Source organism: Corvus hawaiiensis, chromosome 3 (genome assembly GCF_020740725.1).
Source record: "Corvus hawaiiensis isolate bCorHaw1 chromosome 3, bCorHaw1.pri.cur, whole genome shotgun sequence".
Classification (NCBI taxonomy): Eukaryota; Metazoa; Chordata; class Aves; order Passeriformes; family Corvidae; genus Corvus; species Corvus hawaiiensis.
In genome coordinates, this window is record NC_063215.1 from 19,827,548 (window position 1) to 19,852,373 (window position 24,826).

The 24,826-nt window shown below is 37.3% G+C and overlaps 1 protein-coding gene across 1 annotated transcript in view; it reads right to left on the reverse strand.

Annotated features, from left to right (window-relative positions):
* The window catches only part of SNTG2 (syntrophin gamma 2), a 157,998-nt gene extending 149,664 nt beyond the window's left edge, over positions 1-8,334 (reverse strand). Inside the window, exon 1 of the mRNA XM_048299092.1 lies at positions 8,053-8,334. Within this exon, the coding sequence (XP_048155049.1) occupies positions 8,053-8,334 (282 nt within the window). The remainder of the gene's footprint in view (positions 1-8,052) is intronic.
* Positions 8,335-24,826: the final 16,492 nt, after the last annotated feature.

Genomic DNA, 24,826 nt, shown 5'->3' on the forward strand with positions numbered 1-24,826 from the left:
ACAGCACCAACACCAGCACCGCTGCAGATGATTAAACTTGTGGCCCCCACAGTGGTCCAGCCATTACACTGCTGCTCATGTCTGAGGGGAAATATTTTAAAGTGGCTTAAAGGGAAATATTTGAAATTAAGATAAAACCAAGTTAAGTCTAAATTTCATTCCAGTTGGAATGAAAGAACCTGCCAATGTTAATTTTTAACACTTAATTATTTTTAGTATCACAAAATCAACAAAACCCCACCTTTTAAACTAGAATAATATACAATCAAACTGACCTTGATGCCACGATGATTTTTTGCCTTTTCTTTTATACCCTTTTTATATACCTTTTCACAGCTTTTTGTATTCTTAGTGCTTTTTAGCCTACATTCTTGGACTTATTTTGTTAAGTTAGGAGACTAAACACCTTAGAAACCCCAGACAACAAAGTCCTCTCCAGAACACATTTTGTAAACTGAGCTAGGACCATCCTGGGGAAGGTTCCTCGGGGAGGGGGGATCACGCGAGCCTCTCATTGGGGAATCTTTGCTAGATATGCTAATTAGTAAAACCTATAATGTTATACCTGATCTATTGCGGGTGTGCATTGTGGTGTGCATTTTGGCACATTCCACCTGGACGTGGTGCACCTAAGGATCCTTAAAATAAATACTGAGGTAAAACCCCTTTTTCCCTTCTAACCGTGTTTGATTCTTAAGACCAAGAAAAGGCATCAACCTAATAGCTACCTAATTGTTATGATGTACTTGGAACATACACAGCTTCTTTTAGCTCCTATTCAAAGCAAGCACACCCACAAGCCAAATGCACAGAAAATTACAGAAAAAACCACAACTGCTTTATAGCCTCAGTAAGAAGCTAGTAAGAGTACTTATTTTTGTCATACCATTTTTCAAGACTGATATTAGGTCATGCATTTTTATTAGAGCCGTAACTCCATTTCGTAGTTTCATAATGCTCACAATCGTTCTCAGTGAAGAAAATCACAAATTTCTGATAACTCCTTTCACAAAAGTGATTTACATTCACCATAAAGCCAGTGGAATATTATCTGATGGACATCATTGATTCTCGTGTAAGTCAATTAAGACTAAAGGTACTGAATTAAAATGTACTGCAAATTTTAAATGCTCTCTTTGATAAGAATCAGCATCAGAAATAAAGATGGTCAAAACCAGATATTTAAGAAATATTTGAGTGAATTTTTCCCAAAAACATTGATTACATCTGAAATATGCACTTTCAATATTACTATTTTCATAAAAAATTCTTTTTTTCTTTTTACATCTGCATTTATTAATAACAGTATTATGGACTGACATTTCAATACACACAGTTGTAAAAGGTCTATTACCATTACAAGTTTTTAGAAGATCTTTACTGCAGTATGGCAATATCACTTTCTAACAACTCAGAACAGAGTTTTTACTAAATTTTCAAGGTAACAGAAGTTTGAAAAGATGCTCTCAATATACAAAATCTAACAGTCTATTTTGCTGCTTACATCACAGCCAACCCAACAGTCAAAACAGCCTTAGGGGTACATATCTGTTAATGACATCAGCCTTGCAAGAAAAGTGATTAATAGCTGGCTCACAATATCTGTGATCCTAATCAGTAAGCACTAATATCTTGTTTAATTACTGCAAGCTCAGTGTGTCATGAGCTAATTAGATATGATTGATTGTTGTCATTCTCATGCACCTCTCAAAACATCAGACACAAATATTTGAATTCTGTACTGCACACTTGAAAAATAAACTTTCAGAATGTCATGTCAGAATAAAAATTGCCTTCTTAAAAACTAACAAATGCTAATAGAGACACATGGTTAAATATGTTAAAATAGAAATTCTATCCCAGAAAACTGCCAAGGCTCAAACTATTAGAAAAATTGCCTACTTTTATTTTTATTTAGATAGTATCTTTAAGTAAATGGCTTAAGAATATAAAACCTCAGAATATAAAGATTCTCCTATGCTTACGGAAGGTTCCTACCAGTCAAACAAGAAAGCATAAATTTCACACTTCAAACTAAACCACTTAGCAATTGTTGGAAAAACCCACAACATTCCCTTCGGAGATTATTTAAAAAACAGATTATCAGAAAATTAATGTGATTATTTCTATTGCTGATACCATGTATCTTACCCTGGTGGGGCTTCAGCTGATTAATAAATATTCCTGTATTCCTGAGAGCATAAGAAAAAAACCTCACCCACTTTCTTAACCTAGAATAACCAAGTAAGGGCAATATAAAGGCATCACTTTTTTTTAATAGCAGATTTTGATTCATCCTGCTCTTGCTATCCTTCCCCTTCAGACTGGTACAGGTCCACCACATTCATTCTTTTTCAAGCTTTTGCATAAAATTGTTGGGGTTTTTTTTATCTATTAAACTGTTGTGTTACTCTGCCAAAACCAAGAAGAAAGCTATATCTAACTGCTTAATTTCTGAATAAAGCGGAAAAGAACTAGGTCCAACTAGGAAAAAAGTACTAAAGCTTTCTGCAGAAGACAAAAACAAAACAAACAAAACAACAGCAAAATAATAATAAATAACCAGTTTCAAGATCTTAAGCAGTTATCCTTCAGAAACTGGAAGTATACAAAGAAAATAGCATAGAAGAAAAAGGAAACCTAGGAGCAACTGAAGGGTCTTTGCAAAACCCAGTAATTGAAGAAAAACTGCAGGTAATTTAAGTACTGAAAATTCAAAGATTTATCTGAATTCAGACTTCAGACAAAGATTTCTTAAGATGGAGAATATGTATTCTAAACGACGTTTCAAAAGCAAGAAAAAATGTAATCAGAAATAGTAAGTGCAGATACAGATTCAGCTCTCATTTTAAAAACAATACATGGTCTAGGATGAATGAATATTTGTCCAGAATTCAAAGAAACTCGTATTTTTAAAGCATATACAGTCTAGTCTAATTACCATCAAGACAAACAAGAAGATCAGTACTAAGAAAAAAAATCTGGAACTGATGCTAATTTTAGCAGCTGCATATAAAACTTGTTTCATATCTTTCTCAGCTTCAGTAATTTGCTGATTGACAACCAGCACATGCAACTGATTGAAACAAAAGCCCTGTAACCATGACTGAAGCCTATGGAGGTGCATTTACACATCTGGATGCATGTATCACAGAACGAAAATAAAACTAGGAAAGGAAACTAGGTAGGAAACAATCAAACATTTCTGAGTAAAAAGAATTCAAAAGTAAGATGCTTGACAAAAGAGTTGGACATTTCAACGGTTTTGATAAAATCTTGCCAAAAATCTGTATTTCACAGTGATAAATGTGCAGCAGAATTTACTTTTATCCATAACCATCTGTCTGGTGTCATCTGTCCCTTAATGCCACAGACCACTGGACTGCCACAGCATTTGACTGACACCCCATGGAAAGTCTCATTAGCATAGGCTGGGGGTAAAGATGATCTGTACTGCAGACCATGGCAAAGGTGGCTGAACGGGCTCTGACTGGACTCATAGGTCAGCATGGCACAGTAAAGGCCTGGGCAGCACCTCTGCTGGGCCAGCAAGAGAGTGAGAGGAGCAGGCAACCACGGGAGGAGCATCAGCTTCTCTGAGCATAGGCTGCAACAGCAGTGAGTTAGGAAAAGAGAGCTTCTGCACAAAGTTAAGCAGCAGTCAGTGCTTAGCAGGGAAGAGCACTAAACAGAAGTCAGATGGCAAAGAGACACCAGAATGTGAAACTCAAGGACTTCAGGAAATCTTACAATAATCCTGTCCCAGAAAGGTATTCACCAGAACAATACAAGCAAACTCCTATCACATGAGAAATGGCAGGAGAAAAGAACAGGAGTGAGGGGATTTATTTTAAGTTTGGAACACGGAACCAAAGAACTAAAACAGACACAGAAACAGACAAGAGCCCTGACAGTTAAAGGAAGAGAAGAGAGATATTTTAATTGTTGCTTTCCAGACAACATCAACAGCACCATGAAGTCATACCAGTACAATGGCAGAACTACTGTCAGGTTATCCTAGAAGTATTTCACAGCGGAAAGGCCATAGGAAGTAATGTCCATGAGTGCACTGGTATTTTGGTGATGAGACACTGAGAATACAAATTCCTTCGTTGTGTATATTTGAAGCATATTTATGAAAGTCCTGTGTTCAGAAAAGGTACATGAGCTTAAACACTATCAACCATTTCACAGTTTTATGCAAGTATAAAAGTCAAATTTGCAGGGTAAGAGACATGATGGCATTTTGTGAAGGAAAGCAGGAGTAGAGGTATGGATGTGAAAAGACAGAATAGTTCTTGGTATAACAAAGCTTAGTTAGGGAAGAGGAAGAGAAGACTTAAAATAAGGACAGAAAACAGTAAGCATAATTAACAGTAATAAAAGGGAAAAAGATAAAAATGAAAGAAAATGAATATTTCAAAAAAAAAGGTAATTTCTATGTATGCTTAAGAAAAAGAGTAGCTGCCCACTAACACTATCTCTTGCAGGAATGATCACCTTAGGTTACTAATCTGTAAAATAATCTGACATATTAACTCTAGTCAGGGTATTAAAAATATTTGTGAAAAATCGAACAAAATTTACAAAAGCTGTGGCTATCCAACATTTGAAAGTGCAGCTAAACAAGAAGCCATAAAACAGCTGGTGGTAAACAGGATCCTGCCTGAGGTTTACCACTGCTTCTCCCACTGTCACACAGCTCTCTGGGATGACAGTTAATATAAACTGTGCCTTTGCACTCTACTACTCATCCTGTGCCAGCACGCAGATGGATGAGTCAGCTTAAGGATCATGGATCATTGCTTACCTAATCCCAGTTTTGCTGCCACACCTATACTTATGTGTGTTTTATACCCCTTTTACATACTGCCATACTTTCTATTACCTCTATTCTGCACAGCAGAAAACAAGAAAACTATGTGCTGTTCTATGGAAGTGCTAAGGCAAGAAAAAGTGAGAATATTACAGTTTCAGTCTTTCTGTGACATACTGGTTTCAGACTATTCCAACTGCTGAAAACTTCCTGTGCTTTTTCTCTTTTCTTTTCTTTTCTTTTCTTTTCTTTTCTTTTCTTTTCTTTTCTTTTCTTTTCTTTTCTTTTCTTTTCTTTTCTTTTCTTTTCTTTTCTTTTCTTTTCTTTTCTTTTCTTTTCTTTTCTTTTCCTTTCTTTTCTTTTCTTTTCTTTTTTCTTTTCTTTTCTTTTCCTTTTCTTTTCTTTTCTTCTTTTTTTTTTTTCCTTTTTTTTTTGGCAATACCATAGCACATAATGCATTATATCAGGATTTTCTGTTTTGCAGATAGGGATTTTTTTGATTAGAAGGTGCAGTACAGGGCACCTCCCCTGCTCCTGCTTAGGTTCTCTTCATTACATAAATGTCAAAGGCTTACTTTAGCCTTTATTACCCTCCTTTGATTTTTGTACTACAGGGATATACATTTTCTGTATTCAGATGATTCTTACTGGTGTTAATGGGCCATTAAAAATCCTGTGAGTAATCTTAGATAATCTCTCTCTATTGCTTGTACCTGAAACTCAGCTATTATTTTCTTCTTATAAAAGAGAAACAGCATTCTAGCACAAATGCTAAAAAAAAATCCTAGGGATTGATTTCATTTTAGTCCCAGTGAAGCTGAAGTCAATTGATAATTCTCAGTCAAGTCAGGCTTTCATTGTAAAAATAATTAGTTAAATTTGTCACAAATGTTGACAGCTTTTCAAGTCATAACATTCATAGCATAGTTATTACCACAACTGTAAAAATTCATTCAGAAGGACATATTCCAGGATTCTGCAAAGTTTACTTACATAAAATCCACCAGAACCATTTTGTCAACTGCTATCAGGACCCCCCCAAACTATGCTGGTTTTCATATTCATTAAAAATTCCTTCAAGTTTCTGAACAAGCAAAGGGTACATTATCAAATTATGCCACTTCATCATTTAGAAATTAAAATGATATTAAAAAATATCTAAGTGGTATCATTTTAAATTCAACTACTTCCAAGAAAATCTCAGAATAACAAGGGCCAAATTACATACTAAATACTTCAGGTTGACACAATGAAAATATTTTTTAATAAAGAATGAGGAAACAATCACACATAAATGAAGCTTTAGTAATTGTGTTTAAAAAAAAGACAGCGAAAACTGAACATAAAATGAAACACTAATCAGACAGTACAGGCACCTTTCAAAACATTATAACCGAACTACAGAATAGATTTCTATGCAGGTGTTCCAAAGAAAATTATGAAAGAGAAAAAAGGAAAAAAAAACCCACAAAAAGACAAATCACAATTATACCAAATAATCTACTTAAAGGTATGCAGAAAATCCATATTAGCAGCCCTCTTTATTGCTTGTTTTCCTGATTGTGCTAGGGTTTTGGGTTTTGTTTTTTTTTTTTTTTAATGATGAGTTAATAAAACAAAAGCAATGTGGATCTTTTTTTTCTGAAATCTAATTATTATTATAAGCATGGAAATGCTAATCATATTAATTTTTCTGTTCTCACAAAGTGAGGTTTTTTTGTTTATTTAAGACTGTACACTTAATAAAAAAATCTCAAACTTTAAGGAAAACACTAGGACAGAAATACAGAGCAGCTAAAGATGGAAGGGGCTTCTGGAGATGATCTAATTCAACTCCCCATGCAAATCATAGAATATTAAGTCGTTGGAATAGACCTTAAAGACCACCTAGTCCCATCCTCTCCCTCCATGGGCATGAACAACTCCCACTAGACCAGGCTGCTCTGCTCAGGATCACATGCAATCAAGTTTTGAGTATTGCCAATGATGGAAATCACGGATGAACAAATTTGGGGCCTTTTCCAGTGTTTGACTACCGTCACTGTGAAAAATAAAAAATATTCCTCGTTCAGCGGAATTTCCTGTGTTCCAGTTTGTGTTCATTGCCTTTTTCAGTGGGCACTTTTGAGAACACTCTGGCGCAGTCTTCATTCCCAGCTGCCAGCTGGGAATTTTTCCACCTTGGAAAGACTGCTCTGAGCCTTCTCTTCTTTAACTCTACAGTCACAGCTCTCTCAGCTTCTTCTCATATGCCAGATGTTCCATGTCCTTGACCTCTTTGGCCTTTTGCTGGACTTACTCCAGCATGCCCATATCTCTCCTGCAATGGGAAGCACAGGACTGCACACAGGACTCCAGACGCTGCCTTACTATGCAGTGCTGAGTGGAGGGGCAGGATCACCTCCCTCCACCTGCTGGCAATGCTTTCACTAATGCAGCTGAGAGAGTTGCCATCTTTAGCCACAAGGCTGCATTGCTGGCTCAGTTCAACTTGGTGTCCACTAGGATCTGCAGGTCCTTTTCTGTAAGGTTGCCGTCCACCCTGTCAGCCTCCAGCCTCTACAGGTGTCTGCAGTTATTCCTTCCCAGGTATAGGATTGTGCACTGCCCCTTCCTGAACTTCATGTCAGCCTATTCTCCAGCCAGTGCCAGTCCCTCTGAAAAGCAGCACAGCCATCTGATATTAGCAGCCAGTCCTCCCAGTTTTGTACCATCTGCCAACTTGCTGAGGGCTTTCTCTGTCCCATCATCCAGGTCATCAGATAGTAAACACTACTGGATCCATTATCGATTTCCTTACTATAGCACTAGTGACCATCCTCAACTTGGACTTCATGCCACAGCTCACAAGTCTTTTGACTCTGGCCAGTTTTAAATTCCATCTTCCTATTCATCAAGTCCATAGTCCCTCAAGTTGTCTATGAGGATATGATGGGAGCCAGTGTAAAAAAAAATTGCTATATGCAAGATAAACATCCACTCTTAGCCCCCCATCCACCAATCCAATGACTTCATTATGGATGACTATGATGTTGGTAAGATGGTATTTCCCCATTATAAATCTTCCAAACACTTTCTTGTCTATCACATGTTTGGAAGTGGATTCCAGGTGAATCTTGCCAAGGATCCACATTTATTGCCCTTCTGAAAGACAGGCTCTCCTCCATTTCCAATGGCCATGATGTCTCAAAAATTATCAGGAGAGGCCTTGCAATAACATCAGCCAGCTCCCTCACCACTTGTGAATACCTTCTATGAGCTCCCGCCCACTCGTGTACATTGTGTCTGTTTTGGTGTTCCGTAACCCAATCCTCCTCCAACAAGTCAAAGTCTTGCTTGCTCCAGATTTTCCCACTGGTATAGGACACCTCAGTTTGCAGATGCATGAGATGATTAGAGATGAAGAAGGCACTGAGTACCTTGGTCTTTTCCATATCCTTCATCAGATTCTTTGTCCAACCCAGTAGTGTCCCTTTCCTGCTGATGTACCTGTAGAATCCTTTGCTGTCACCCTTCATGCCCCCATGAGATTCAACTCCAGGTGGGCTTTGGCTTTCCTAACCCAATTTTTATATGATGATACAGTATCTCTACATTCCTCCCTGGTCACCTGTCCCTGCTTCCACCTCTTGTCAGCTTCCTTTTTGTATTTGAGTTCAGTGAGAAGTTCCTTGTTCATCATGCAGACCTCCTGCTGTCTTTGCTTGTTGGGATGGACTATTCTTGAGCTTAGGGAAGGTGATCCTTGAAAATCAATGAGGGGATCTCTCCTAGACCCCTCTTTTCTCCAGGACTTATATGTATCCTATGGGATTCTTTCAAGCTGATCTCTTAACAGCCCAAAGTCTGCTTGCCAGAACCCTGAAATCAGGATCCTGCTTTTTACCTTCTTCTCTCCTCCAAGGGGCTTGAACACCCATCATCATGTGATTGAGTTAGGGAAAGAAAAGTGACTGAGATTATTGTCATCAGATGTGGAAAAACTACAAAAATTTATTAAAACTTAGAGGTAAATACAAGTTCTTATCCGAAAATAGGCAGTTGATAAAGAATTGAAGGAAGCTTTTGCATTTGGAAAAAAATATGATTTTTTAACATTTTTAACTTCCAATTTCAGTCATTTATATTACTTTACATTTATATTACTTACATCATTCACAGAATTCCTTTCCCTGCTAAAGCCTCAAAGCAGTTTCTAACTAGTTTGGTTAGGTTACAATATAATTTTGAAATATCAGTATCTATAAAGTCAAAGTAAGCATCAACTCTTGCCATTCTCCTCCAGGAAACAGGAAATGACCATTCTGAATGACTAGTCCTGCAGTTTCAGTAAGAGATTATAATATTTCCAGTACACACACACACACACTCACACGTGGGTGTACTTCTACTTTTTCCCCACAGAAAAACACACATATATGGAACATACATAAGGTAAAGTATCTAAGCCTTATATGATCTTGTTAGGATAGTGAAAAAAGATAAAATTTTATAACATGATGAGTTGGGAAGACTGGTCTATCATATTGAAAATTTTGTCCAGTGAGAGCACCATACTGCTATGATTAGACCAGGTCAGTCACTTCAACTCTTTCTGTAAGGACCTCTGAGTGCATATGAAGACTGGAACTCCATATTTGAAATCAGTTCTGTGTACTCCTATGGATTTTTTTAGGCATTAGATTTCAATTGTTATGTTCTTACAGGAAGGCAGTGTATACATTAGAGAATTGTTTAAAATTCTTTTGAAATTACTCAAAAATATGCAAAATGTAGTATAACTGTAAAAATGCTTGGTTCTAATTTTATTTGTAAAAGCCACTTCAAAGGTCATAAATTGCCTGTCAGTCTGTAAGTGAACACCAGATATTCCTCCATGTTATGTTCTTGCTTCCATCCAAGGGTCATAAAATTGTCTCACTCCATACAGAAGATAATGGATATGATAGATAATTGTCTCTCTCTGGAATTGCTAAGTCTATGGTCATAAGAGGATACACCAGCTAGCAAAACAACAGCCTGAAGTGTCTTTTTTACACTAAGAAATGTTTCAGGGTGTAACGTAAAATGAAGGATACAGCAGTCAAGAATAAGATATTTCTCAGTTAAGAGTAGGTGGGACACAATAACTCCTACAGACCATTTCTCTACTTCATCAGGAGTGAATAAACGAGGAGTTTTGGGAGTGAGATAACAGAAACCTGTTCAAGTTAACTTAGGGTAAAATTCTGAAATAAACCTGTAAGGAGACTCAGATTGCCTAGTTGCTCTAACATGCTAGAACAAAAAGGCAAGTGCATTCTCATTTTTTCAACCAAGTGTCTCTACATAAAATCTGAGCACAGAGCACATGGAAATAAGCACAGTGGTATAAGCATATTCTGTCACCCTTTAAAAACCAGGTTCTGGAAGCTCTGGCTTGAGGGAGAACTTAGAACAGCTTATTTAGTATTAGGCAGTAAGGTTAAAACAGATGAGGGATAAAACTGCAGGTTCCAGGGCATCCATGTCAGTGGCATCTACCTGATTAACTACTTGTGCTTCTGACAGACATTTATTTTTACATTTTTTCAAAAGGGATTTCAGCATAATTGAGCATTTGATAAAGGGTGGGAACAACAGTTATAAAAGTTTATTAAAAAATATTTAAAAACCAATAAAAACAACAACAGGAATATTTTCTTAAGTCTGTATCTTATAAAATGCAGTTTTTAGTTAAGTAAGAAATTACTGAATTGCAGTTACAAAATTAATTTTTCATTTTCCATTATATGTGTCCAACATATCTTAGGACTGGAACAGTTAATTGTTTGTGAACAGCTTCAGTGCCTTTTACAGTCAAAAGCAATATGAACAAATCTTTTAAAAGTTATAGAGGTAGAAAAGGGATTACTAATCCTCCTGCTAAGTGGATTTACTGATTGTACATTGTACATAATAACTAGAACCTTAATTATGGACCAAAATCCCTTGTTCTGTCTGTACAGAGGTACAGAGATAACACAGCCCAAATTCATCACACCAAATTCTACGTACTTTACTGAAATCCCTAAGATAAGAACATATTTATAGTAACCTCCCTGAGGTTTCAGTGAACATAGTGATCTCCAAAGAACTCAGAGATTATCCACCCTTTGAAGGTGTCTCTCATGCAAGATATGTCCTGAAGCAGTAACACAAAAGACAAATGCTGCAATAGCAATTTTGGGTAAATACTTCCCATATATTAGAGCTAAACTATAGGGAAGCTTTTTTTAAAAAATTAACCCTCAAAAATAAAACTTCCAAAAACATAATTTGAAAATAAGTTGTGAGGAAATCATAAGTTGGCATTATGATCTCATGATAGGCAAAGGTCAGCCTCACTACCAAACAAGAGGAAATGAGTAAGACAGAAAGAGGCACTAAACAAAGAGGAAACCAGTCTTCATTTGAAATGGTACAAAAGGGCAGAAAGAGCAATGAATGGAAAAGTGAAGAAGAAAACAATGACATCTCACAGCCTGTTCATAAATCACAGGCCTCCTTAGCTCAACATATGTTCTCTCCACATAGTATCCATCCAACTTAGGTTTGTCACGGCTGAACATTCCGAACTGTGAAGATCAGATAAAGAGGACAACAAATAGTTTTCACTTTCTTCAGACATGTTCAAGTCACACATACTTTATAAGGACATCTTCCCAGGGTAGAAGATGAGCTGTGAACCCAGTCATTACGCCCAGTTAAACAACTAGAACTATGCTCGTTCCACCAGCAGCGCATTTTCTCCAAGCATATGTATTCAGTGATAACCCTCATCATTCAGAAATACATCCCTGAAAAACTTTAGCTGAAGACAGTGAAGTACAAGTGAAAACTTGAAGACTCAGTGCTGTCCCAGCTGTGTCATGCATGCCATCACCAGCATCATAAACATACAAACCTAGTGCACACAAAAAATCTAATGTTTAAAACTATCAAAATTAGCAAGTAGGCATACTTAATGTGTATGTAACTGTTACCCATACATACAAATAGCCAGTGGCTACCATAAATGTGGCTTACATTTTTAGCTGTAAAGGACTACCTACATTTAAAGTGTCTGTTTCCAGAGTTTTTAAAGAATTGCAAATTATAGCATTATATAATTCTAATTTTGATCCTGAATTTGCTTGTACAACTTCCTAACTTAATATATATAAAGAGGTAAAAACAATGGAGTCAGATGTGCTAAATAAAAACGAGCATTCCCCAAAAGATAAATTATCTCTTAAATAAAAATGTCTTTGTTTGATGCTCAGAAATGCAGCAAGTTTCCACCTTGACAATCTCTAATAATATCTTCTCTCCTGCTTTTCCAGCATTTCTGCAGGTGTCTGAATAGTTACCTACCTTACCCCAACATAAGTTACCTCTGGTCTTGTTTGCTTGCTTGTTTGGGTTTCTTTTTCTTTACAATTAGCACAAAATGTCACTGTCTTTATTGCATAAGGTAGATTTTCTTTTTTGACGTACCCTTAAGAAAGGCCTTTCAACATGCCGGTATTTCTGACTCAGTCCTCTCCATGTTAAATAAGGGATAATTCATATTCCATGTACAAAAAGAGCTTTTTTTTTTTTAAAATTGGAACATTATTTTGGGGAATTACATTAGGTTTACATGTGAAAAGCATCCTAAATTATTATGTAGGCAGAAATAAAAGTGTGAGCATTCTTCTAAATATTTAAATTTGTCCCACATGAATACAGAAATAAGTCTTCCTATTACAGTTTGTGTTATTCATATCATTGGCACAGAATTCCAAAACAGGACAGCCAATTCACAATACAAGCAGACACACTCTTAATTATATTTTTCCTCACTATAATGCTTAGCTTTTACTCTGCAGTACTCAGACTGCCTCAAGATGGATATCTTTCTACAGGTTTTGTTTGTTTCTTCCAGAGAAAACAATGTTTCTGTGTGCTTGTTTGATGTCTTTCTACTGGCTTGTTTTCATACATCTTGAGATAGGAGTAGTTTGGAGAGAAAAAAATAAGCAAAACGAGACAAAGAAAAGAACATCATCCCTATTAAAGCAATAACATAGCCTACAACCAGGGGTTGTCACTTCTTCACAGAGAAGAAACTGAGATAATTCTTTCTGGAAGATATTGATGACACTGCAGTGGGGGACCCCACTCTAAGGAAGAGTAATCTTCCTTAAGATGGCAAATCCACCCTAGCAACACAGCCAAAGGGAAGTAAAGATCATATCTAAATGGAATTAGTGAGTTTAAGCTCATTATTTTAGAGAAGCTTGTGTGACTGGGAAAAATAAGACTGCAATAAGCAACATATACATAGACACAAATTGTGTTCTCCTACACTACATGATTTCCATCATGAATTTCAATAGTGCCAAAACAATTCTTACATATGAGACTGGAAAGAATAGAAATTTAGAATACTGAAAATATTCAGTGCTCTGCAACCTGTTCTCAAATTAGGTAAGACCATGGAAGACCAGCAATACAATCTGGCCCTCCACATTTTTGTTATTTTCTAGGCAAACACCGCTTTCCATTATAAAATGCTCTCAATCACCAACAGAGAATTCACTGTAACTATTTTAAAATATTCTAAAAATTATTACGAAATTATTTCATTACTAGAAGATACTGCACATTCCTCAGGACTTAAAACATCAGTATCCTATGCCAAAATATGGTAGTATGTCCCAATTATTTACTGGTGAATAAAGAAGTAAGTTTTGAGTCATTCTGGTACACTCCTGCTGATACTTTGCTTTGTAGAAAGACCTTAAAGGTCATCTAGTTCCAACACCCCTGCCATGGGCAGGTATGCCACCCAGTAGATCAGGCTGGTCAAGGCCCCATCAGCCTGGCCTTAAACACTTCCAGTGATGGGGAATCCACAACTCATCTAGGAAACCTGTTCTAGTGCCTCATCACCCTCACAGTAAAGAGATTCATAGCATCTAATCTAAATCTCTTTTAGTTTAAAGCCATCAACCCTTGTCTTATCACAACATGTCCACATAAAAACAGCTCTCCTTCTTTTTTGTAAGCACCCTTTAGATACTGGAAGGCAACACTAAAGTTTCCCCAGAGCCCAGACTGCTCTCCAGGCTGAACAACCCCAACTCCCTCAGCCTGTCTTCACAGGAGAGATGCTCCAGTCCTCTGATCATCCGTGTGGCCCTACTCTGGACCTCCTCTAATAGGTCTACATCTTTCCTGTGTTGGGAAGCCCAGAGCTGGATGCAGCACTCCAGGTGGGGTCTCACCAGAGTGGAGCAGAGGGACAGAATCCCATCCCTTGCCCTCCAGGCCACGCTGCTTTGGATGCAGTGCAGGATGTGGTTGGCTTTCTGGGCTGCAAGTGCACACTGTTGGCTCATGCCCAGCTTTTCATTCTATCTCAGGTCCATCCTGTCTCCACAGGACCTCATCCTCCAGCCAAGTCATCCTTTCTTAACATCAACTATGCGCACCTCCATCCATAAAGATAATGTAAAATGCAGTGTATGGTGCAGACAGAAAGCCTAAGCCCTTGCCCAAGTCCTTGGTCATCATCCCACAAAAAGAATATAAAGACACAGCATAAATGCTGCATGAATATCTGAATTTTGCAAAGCAGTGTCACGGATTTATTTCAGTAGCTTAATTATAACATAACAGTAGCTTCCTGGGGTGGGTCAGACTGGAGGTCGGATTGAGTATGTGTCGACAAATGTATTTTAAACCATTTTAGGGGATTAATTTAAAACCAAAGTGAGCATCATAAATTTTAAATAACACTAACCATAGTAAGGTCAGGTTTCACAGTCTTTCTAGAAATCTTTCTATACTCACACACAGGCAAATTTGTAAAATCACCATAATTATTTCAGTTCTTATGAGGATACACATTATGGCTAAAACGAAGAGCTGTCACTGTCCTAAAAAATACAACAAATTGTATGTACTTACATCAAGTGGGAAAATAGGGCTATCTGTAAAAAATAAGTGATCTAACAAAATACGTGATCTGTCAGTGATTCAAAACTTGCTCAAGACTGAACTCAGCAAAGCACTTTAGTATGTACCCAGGATTTAACAAGAGCACTACTGAAATCCAGTCCTACTCCTGAAATCAACAGCTTAGCACAGGCCACCAGTGCTTAGCCGGGTATGCCATGCATGGGGACCTCCACCTCACTCTGCCTGCAGGATCTCAAGTGGGCTTTTGGACACAAGCCCCAGCAGACTGTGGAGAGAGGCAGGGGCACATGCAGAGCTGGAGCTGGACACCTCCAGCCAGGGATGGAAATGGGGTGTGTGTCAATAGGGATTGTTTAGAAGTTTGTCAGTCATACCAACACTGAAAGGGTAAGGACAGACAAAAATGAGCAAACCTTAGAAGTGAACTACACTTATGGAAGAACAAGCCTTATTCTAGAGAATATACCTTCTAAAAATACAAGAGCAAATTAACTGGCACTAAACTACTTCAGGGTGTTCAGAGCCCCTGCTCTGTAATTTTGCACCCCACTTGATGGATTGTTCACAAAGCTAACAGAGAGAATAGATGAATAGAAAAGGGAAAGGATGCTGAAAGGAACATCAATGACAAAATGCAAATAAATGGCAGATCACCAGCCTAACAAGCACAGATGTGAGAGGTCAAGAGACCAAAAGAACTATAAAAGAACAGCATAAGGAAGAAAGTAAGATTAAAGCATATCTTGGCAAAGTAGCTACTAAATACAGAAAAAATTAAAAATTCTATAATACAGGAAAGTCATTAGAAATTGGCAAAAATCAGACTTTATAAGTTGCAAAAATCTGTGAAAGTAAAATAAAACCGGAATGAAGATAGGCTTTTAAAATTATGACAGTTACCATCAGATAGCAATAGAGTACAGCTCACAACACCTCAGGCCACTGATGTTAACAAATCATGGAACAGCAGGAAAATTCCAGATGACTATTGAAAGCACACTGTTGCCCTTAGATTATCACATCCGTCCCGATAGCATCCTTGTGGGAGCTGCTCTGGGGGTGCCACACGACGCACTCGGACACACTCTGACACACCATAGTTGGGGAATACTCGCAGCCACTCACACACACACAGAGCCAGACAGCTCCTGCAGCAACGCCCGGGGCAAAGAGGTGCGAGGGGTCCTTTGTATGGAGTTCCAAGGGGTTTATTGGGGTCCCCGCTTGAAGGGATCCAGGAACAAAGAACACAGAACACTAAGGGGTCCAGGGTTTTATCCAGGGTGGCACCAGGGCGGGCAGAACATCAAAGACCAATCTTCTGGGGGCCAAGGGGTGGAGAGGACGTCAGGTGACAGAACAGTGACCAGTGGGAAAGGCGAGAGGTGGAACAAGGGAACCGGGAACCAGTGGGGTATCAAGGAAAGGAGAACTATCTAGAACATGGACTTAAGAGGGGTAAAAGGGGGTGGTCTTAGACCTCTGAGCCTGCCCACCAACAGGCCTCCACTGTTTTGGGGCTCTGTGACTCCTTGGTCATTCCTGTGGTGGACTCAACCACTGCAACAAAGGAGGACTAAGGGATAATTAGATCGATGGATTCAAAACTGGCACACATGGCTAATATTTAGGTTAAAAATAAAGGCTACCAAGATGGCTTGTAAGAAACAAAACTTAATTGAAAGATTAATGAAGAAAAAACCTTCATTGGGGAGTTATAATTTAATAGTGTGATGTTTGATAAAGGATATAAAGAGCTATATTTCAAAGAATATGTAAAGCAGAGAAGATACTTTGTGAAGAAGCAAGTTAAAACAATTGCCCAACTCAACATTGCAATCCAGTGCAACATACTTATAATAAATCTTTAATATGAGTGACAGCAGATAACTACATAGTGTCTCTGCACAGCACAGGTAAGGCCTAAAACACTCCATTAATTTATAGTGGTAAGTGTTAAAAAAAATTTTAAATTAGAAAACTGAGTAAAAAGCTATAAAACTTACCTTCAATTTTCTCAATAATAAGAAAAACGTGAAACTTTTTAATGTTACTATATTAATAAATGATAATAAATAATTTGATAGGTATATTTATTTAAGTATTGCCAAAATATGGATGGTCTAAGTTATCAATTTTTTTATTCATGGATATTCCTGATCTCTTGAATGTGTGGCTTTGTTGTTTAAGTTTTTATAGACTTTGGCGACCTTTTCATTTAATGTTAACCAGTACGGTTTCCCAAAATTGTATCATTACATCTCTCCAGTCATCTAAAAAATGCTGACATAAATTCTTAATTAAAAAAAAATTTCATTTCTTGATTCAGTTATGGATAGTTAGAAAAAAATTTGCAGAGCTTCACAAAGTAGAAGATGCAAACAGGAAAAATGTTCCTCAAATATCACATTGAATAGCCAATTCTGTACATTTCATACAGGTTGTTTGTCCTGAAAGATGCATTTTGGTGAATACTGACTAAAAAACCCTGGAAATGAGCAGGACAGTAAAATGAAAAAAGTTAGGCATTTGTATGAGCTGTGTCCACTGCCTTACTGCCTCTCTTTCCAGGGCAGACACGAAATATCCAATTGGAAGGATGCTAATGTCACTCTTCTTCATAATTTCAATTACACAAACACTATTATCCTATGAATGCAGGAAAATGAAAACTCCTTAAACTAGTTGTTTTCTATTCTGCATATAAAACATTTAAATTCACCATTCAAGATCTCCAGGATCTCCTCGAGGAGCTGGCAAGAGTCCATTACCTGAAGCCAAAAGAAACAATTTGCTGTGAAAGACCAAAAAGCAAGGAATGAGTCTCTTTCTCATTCCTCAAATTCCCTGAAATCTCATGTAAAACTCTCACTTGTCTGCAATACTGAGGGAAGCTGTAACTTGTCTGTGCTTCAGTTGGCTGCTGACTGCTACTGCAGTCATTAGGCTTAGAAATGCCCGGCTTTTCTCCTCGAATTGTGGAAGGAACAATGGCAGGTAAGCCAAGGAAATGTATCACCACTCCATTTACAGCTTTTAGAGTCTGCACAAGGAGAGAAGGCATGGCAGCCTGGGTTTATGTGCAGATGTTCCCAGATAACATCCATTACCTTCACAGGCCTCCAGCCCTTTAGTGGAAAAGTCTTTCTCATCAACAAACATCACAGTCAAGCATAATCTGAAATACATCACTGGTCAGTAAAATGTAGGAAAAAAAGAAAGAAAAAAAGAGCCAAGTGCTTTGGACTACATTCTTACAATCTGTCTTTCTACATTCACCTTTTGGTTTTGGTTTTTAAATTTACATGGTATTTGCTGGGTTAGCCAAGTAAGTATGATAAACACATTCAGAAGAGGCAGATTAGATAAATACAGCTGTTAGCAAAAAAAATTAGTGAATGGTTTATTGCATAGAATGCATTTAGTCTGGAAGAATTTGCATTATGGCTTAATTTAAAACTGCATTTTCAAGAAGTAGTTTCCCATATTTATAACAAACCATTTAAAAAAGAAGACACAAATCCAACGAACATTGTGGCAGTTTTCAGTTCTGCTTTACCTTTACGCACACAAAGACAGTAATAACATAGTACAATATCTGAGTATGAGAAAAATTTGAGAATAAAAATAACATGGTCCAGAAAGATCTCTTGGTATATAATGAAGTGGAACATAATTGGATTTCATATTTCTGTCACTTGATCAATTTGTAAAAGATTCAACTGTCAAAAAGTCATCCACAAAGTATAATGAAGACTTTAGAGCAGGAAAAAATGGAACTGTCAATATTTCACTGACACTGCTGCAGCACTATCATTATCAGCACTCTCACTCTTCTCTTCTTTCATCTTCCTCCTCCTAGAATGAAACACTTGGATTCCCCTCTCTCACATCCATGCATGGTGACAGCTCTGTAAAGCCCTTGTGCCTGGCTGCCTGTATTTCCACAACCATTTGCATTTTCTTTAAAAAGCTGTATTAGGAATTTTTAATGAACTTATTCAATAAAATATTATTATAATTAGTAGTCATATCATTTGGACACATGACATTGTCATCTCATCCTTCTGTGCTTGTTTTACTGCCTTTTCATACTGTAAATCCCCAGTTGGGATTTCAGGAACGTTCCCAGGAACAGAACAGACTGACACCAAAGGAATCTCTTACCCATTAAGATTTTTCTTGGATCAACATTAATTAGCCTCATGGTATTTGTATAATCCAACATTCAATTGAAAGCACTTTAAAGGGCAATACCCTTTCATGATCCCCCATCTGACCAGTGATCAAAGTTGGGAAACTACTACTGCAATCACCACAGTCGGAGCTTTCCTTTCAGTGCCGCTCTGCAGCAGGACACCACTCTGCACAAATTACACTGCAGTGATAGCCCAACTAGATGGTATAATTTACATGTTTTAAAATTACATTTTGTATTGAAAAGGAATTGTCATATATATGGAAGAGCTCACTAAATTAGTAAAATACACCGAGCTTGAGTGCCTCCATAAGTAAATAAATAAACAGATTCAAAGACTAAGAAATATATTTTCATAGAAGTTAATTTGTTAGCAATATAGACAGGAACTGCAAGAAAAAGTTATGCATAGAGTGAAAAGAGCATAGTGTACTTCTTTGTAAAGTGTACTAAATCCAACCAAATCACTCTTCTACAAAAAAACATCACTAAGGATATAAGAGACCATATTCAGTATTCAATATAAGTCTAAAATGGAAAAAAACCCCTTAAATCTGCAATGCAGAGTTATGTGCTATGTCACAATACAATAGACAGACTGAATATCACTGTATATACTGGCAGACTCTCTATACCACATTTTTTTTCTTATTAACTGCAGATACCAGTATTTTCAATGGTCTCATGTGTAATTAATGCAGCATTCTTCCAGTTAAGGTGAGAAACACTAATTATATTGGATTGTATCACAAACTTTGCATTTTTAAAGTGTTTTTCCATCCAAGGTTAAAAATCCAGCACCAGCACTAATAACACATAAACACAGTAACATAATGTTGCACATACAGAAAAAACCAATATAGTGTGCTCAATGTACAGCCTGCCAAAAAGCAAGATCAGTCTGTGTTTGTGTTTTACAGTAATGCCTGAAGAAATTTCAGGATTATACTGCATTACAGTTCACAGAAATGCAAACATAACAATCTCTGTTCTGGAAAACATACTACAGCAATGCCATTAAAGCTGGAAGAAAGAAAAATATCAACAAATAATCAATAAATTATTACCAAGAACATCTCCTAAATTATACTACCTCTCCCACATCAACTTTGTCATTACTGGAATGAGGAGATGGAAAGCCTTTAATTAATTAATTAATTAATTCATTCATTCATTCATATTACCAAATTAAAACTTACTGAATCAGAATGCATGATTTAAACATACTACTGCACTCCTACCAAAACAGTAGTGGGCGAAAATGGCAATAGGGGGCCAGGGAAGCAACAGAGAAAAGTTCAGCCATAGTCTTTTAATGTCTTGCTCCACAGGAACAAAGGACTAAACATTAAAACTCATTGTAAAGTCTCATGCTGTACTTCTACATTAGATACCCCCTTCATCTCTACCGATTTTATTTCAATAGTAAAAAACTACTTTAAAATTGTCCCTACCCAGTCACAGCCTGAGCACTGTTATTCCCAGCATGTGAAAACATGTCTAGATAGGAGTGTGCAGTTTAACAGCTCCTCCACAGCAGTTTGCTCACTGTGGTCTACTATTATCCCCAAGTAAACAGAGTTATATTATGAAAAGAGATAAGCCAACAGACATTCATCATGCTTCAGACTGATGATGAGACAGAGTTACTCTGGAATAAATGACTCATTTTAAATGCACACACTCTTCACACCTTTGAGATAAAAAAAAAAAAAAAGAAGTGTAGTCAGGGATAAACAGCTGGTTGCATAGTAAGAGTTAAAACTTCCACTAGAAAATAATAGGGAAGGCAGTATTCAGACATTTACTGTTACAGAGAAGAAACAACCAATGCTGCTGTTCTCGAACATTATTTCATCCTTTTATCATTTCAGATGTGACTACCCTTTGCAAAAGACACAGTGCTATACTAGGCACTATTTTAAAATAATTTATTTACAAACCAGCTCTTTTTTTTTCTATTTGGCATCTCCACAAACCATAATTAACATCCCTGTTTTCGACATAGGTGTGAATGCAGACGTGTACACTCCATGAAACACCTCTCCCACAATGCATCTTCATACAGCCTCCAAAAACCTACATAACCCAGACAGAAATGCATTATTCAGCATTTGCTGGATTCACCAAGTTATCTAATTTAGACCTAATAATGTGAGGCTCTAACATCCTAATTAGCATCAGTGAGAAGCTCATTGACAGAAGAGAATCAATTCAGAAGCAGAGCAGCCTGATGGATGGGGGAAATGAGCACGTTTCAAGGTCAAGAGAGCAGCTCAAGTTTGTATGGGAGCATCTCCTACACACAATGAAGTTGTATACAGGTTCTGCACAAGTAATTTATAAAAAGCACATCTAACTGTAAAGTTTTAAAAGTTATATTTGGTTTCTCAATAACAGCATAAAACATGTAGAGGTTCTTCTGAATGACTCTCCCTTTGCATGCTCAAATGAACCAAGAAGCAGCTTTAATTTTATTTCTGGTAACTGAGTATTGCAGAGCCTCATAAAAGAAAAACCCTGTAATGCAAACATGAAGTTTAACTTCAAAGAACAATCTTAAAATGCCTTGCATTTCACCAGCCAATCAATATGTCTTCAAAAACCTTGAAAGATACAACATGGAGAAATGTTGGCTGTACACTGAGGGCTAAGGAACCTGCATGTGACTAGTAGTTCACTCGTTTAAATTTATAGAAATATTAGATTTTTAATTTTTATTTCACTTTTGCTGTGTAAGTAAAATTGATACAACTACTGTCAACAGCAATATACTTACTGAGTCACAATCTTGCTTTTAGTATGAATTTTGCTGGACTTAAGATTTTGCCATTGCAGAGGTGGGAAAGGGGGAGCTGTTTGGTTTTAGGTTTATTTGCTATAAACGGATCAGTTTGTTTTGATGCTCATTTTACAGGAGACACCTAAAATGTACCTATTGAGTTCTGTGTGTCATCTCCCCCTGGCTCCCTCAATCCCCCCCTCCCCTGCTGCCCCCCGGTTAGGCTCTGATTTTTAGTAAATTGCAAATCCCTATCACATAAAAATCAATATTGCAGATATTGCAAAGGTGAATATGCAAAGGCTTGTAAAGTCCCAGGCAATACTCAATTAAAAAAAAAATTTAAATGCTGATTCTAGATGGAGTCATTTGACATAGCAGATGTCTGTTAAGGCATTTCTGAATGAACCAGAAAGGACTTGAATTTTTACAAGATCACCTAGTGTTAAGATATAAACATATCTATATTTAATTACATATATTTATGTTTATAAATAAATGCATAACCCCAACAGAATATCTTTCCTGAAGAAACCAAAGTGGATTAGAGAAAAATTTAGATCAGAATGTGATCTTTCTAAATGCTTAGCTGTGGGAGACCTCTTTTCCCTCTGAGCTTCAGAAAACGTTGCTCTCAAATAAAGATACACCAGAGAAGTGAAACAGAAACCCTAGAGAAATGCAGGTTTAAGCCAGCTAAATCTTCTGGAAGTTGTGATGCCAAAAACAACAAAAGCAAGTTTTCAAAGTCTCTCCCTGAAGTTGGTATCTTACAAATTGCCCCAGCCTTTTCATCCTTGCAAAACAGAATTATATTAATTCTCTATCCTTATTTGCATCCTTTTAGAAAGAAGAGCAGGCCCTGCACAAAACAAAGTTGAACTATTATGCCTACAGAATATGAGAACATGTCGTTACCTACATTTAACTGAATTTCTTTTTATTTTTTTTAAATAATTACTTCTTTATACACTTAATACATTTAATTTGTTGTTCTTTATTGGTAAGACAGATGAAGAAAATTAATTTTGTGTATTAATATTGATATTTCTTGTGAGTCCAAATCTCTGGTTCCATGCTATTAAGGGGAGACGTGGAAAATACAGATCAATTCAAGATGCAGATGAGGGCACTACAAGTGTAGTACACTTCAGAAACTCAGTTCCATTTAGCATGGTTATGAAGTTTGCCTCCAAAGCAGACAATATAAAGGGAACCATGGCAACTGCTCAACTATGGCAAAAGAGGCAAGAGCATGAACTATAAATATTCAAATTGCATGCAGCTTATAATTTTGCTTTTAAATATATGATGAATAAAGAACTATTTCACTTTATACAAAGTGTGTTTTTGTGTAATTCCCACTTATGCTGAAGTCTTAAAGTTTTCAAATGCTTCTAAGGCAGACAAAACAGCCACAGCGCAATGAAGAGGTGGCAGGCAAGTTAGGAAGGTCTTAACCATGAGTCACACTAAACATGTTTCATAAATTAGGTCCTTATCCTATTCACACCACACAGCACAGCTTAGGACAGCCCAATCAACACTTTGGTAAGAAGTCAGAGTTTCTCCCCACCAGCAGAAGGCAGCAGTTCAAGATGCCCTTCTCCTCCACCCTGGTCACTTGCTGTAGAAGCTGTAATCTTCCTCTGAATTTGAACTAAGTGTATTTACCCGGCCTCTTCTAGTTTCTCAATGTTCTAGAAATAAAGAACTTCTTTAATGCAGTATTTTGACTGCATTATTTAGAAATTGCATGACAAAATAGCCAATTGCATCTCTTCAACAGCTTGAACAGATCTAAAGAAAGAAGTATCATTCCTCATCCACTTGCATATTCCACCTCTTGTTTCACTCTAGCACACTCTTGCTTTGACATCAGACTGATGGAAGATCGCTTAAAAGTTTTTCTAGGTTTTATTTTCAATGAGAGGAATGCCTTGGACTGGACCACCAACAAGTTGTACAACTTGACTGCAATAATGATCTCTGAAAATATGTATCAGCTTCATTGAGTAAGATATGATGTTCTCAGAATCTAACATAAAATTTTAAAACTGTAAATTTTTTGTGTTTTAAACAACTTTGATTGCTTTAAGAAATAAAATTTAAGCAAAAATTACAAGAGTATAATCATGCAGGTCAGGAAAGCATTCTGCATTCTCCAGATGGTAACCACTACAAAATGAGACTATTTTCCTTCTACGGGATGAAATGGCAGATCAGCTATTTTTATAGATGACAATTCATCTTTCAAAGGTACATAGGATTACTAGTTTAGCTTTAGAGAAAGCACATTTAGATTCCTACTTTAGGACTGCAAACAAATTAATTTGGACTGAAATGATGCACTCTTTTTCCCTGTTTAATCCCACAGGATTTTATCAAAATATATGAAATAGAAAACTGGCACCTCTATTTCATGCTTGGTGTGAAGAATTTTCAATTCAAGAGATAGCTTCATGTTCAAATCACAAAATTACAGAATACGCTGAGTTGGAAGGGACACGACCCACAAGGATCATCAAGTCCAACTGCCTGTCCTGCACAGGACACCCCAAGAGCCACACCATGTGCCTGAGAGTCTTGTCCAAATGCTTCTTGAGCTCTGTCAGGCTTGGTGCTGAGACCACTTCCCTGGGGAGCCCATTCCAGTGCCCAACCACCCTCTGGGTAAAGAACCTTTTTCTAATATCCAAGCTAAACCTCCCCTGACACAACTTCAGGCCATTCCCTTGGGTCCTGTCACTGGTCACCAGAGAGGAGATTGATGTCTGCCCCTTCTCTTCCCCTCATGAAATGCAATGATGTCTCCCTTCAGTTTCCTCTTCTCCAGGTTCAACCTGACCAAGTGACTTCATCTGCTCCTCATACGGCTTCCCCTCAAGGCCTTTCACCATCTTTGTTGCCCTCCTTTGGACACTCTCTAATAGTTTGTATTTTTCTTACTTTGTGGTGTCCAAAACTGCACACAATATTCAAGGTGAGGCCGCCCCAGTGCAGAGCAGAGCAGGACAATCCCCTCCCTTGCCTGGCTGGTGATGCTCTGCCTGATGCCCCC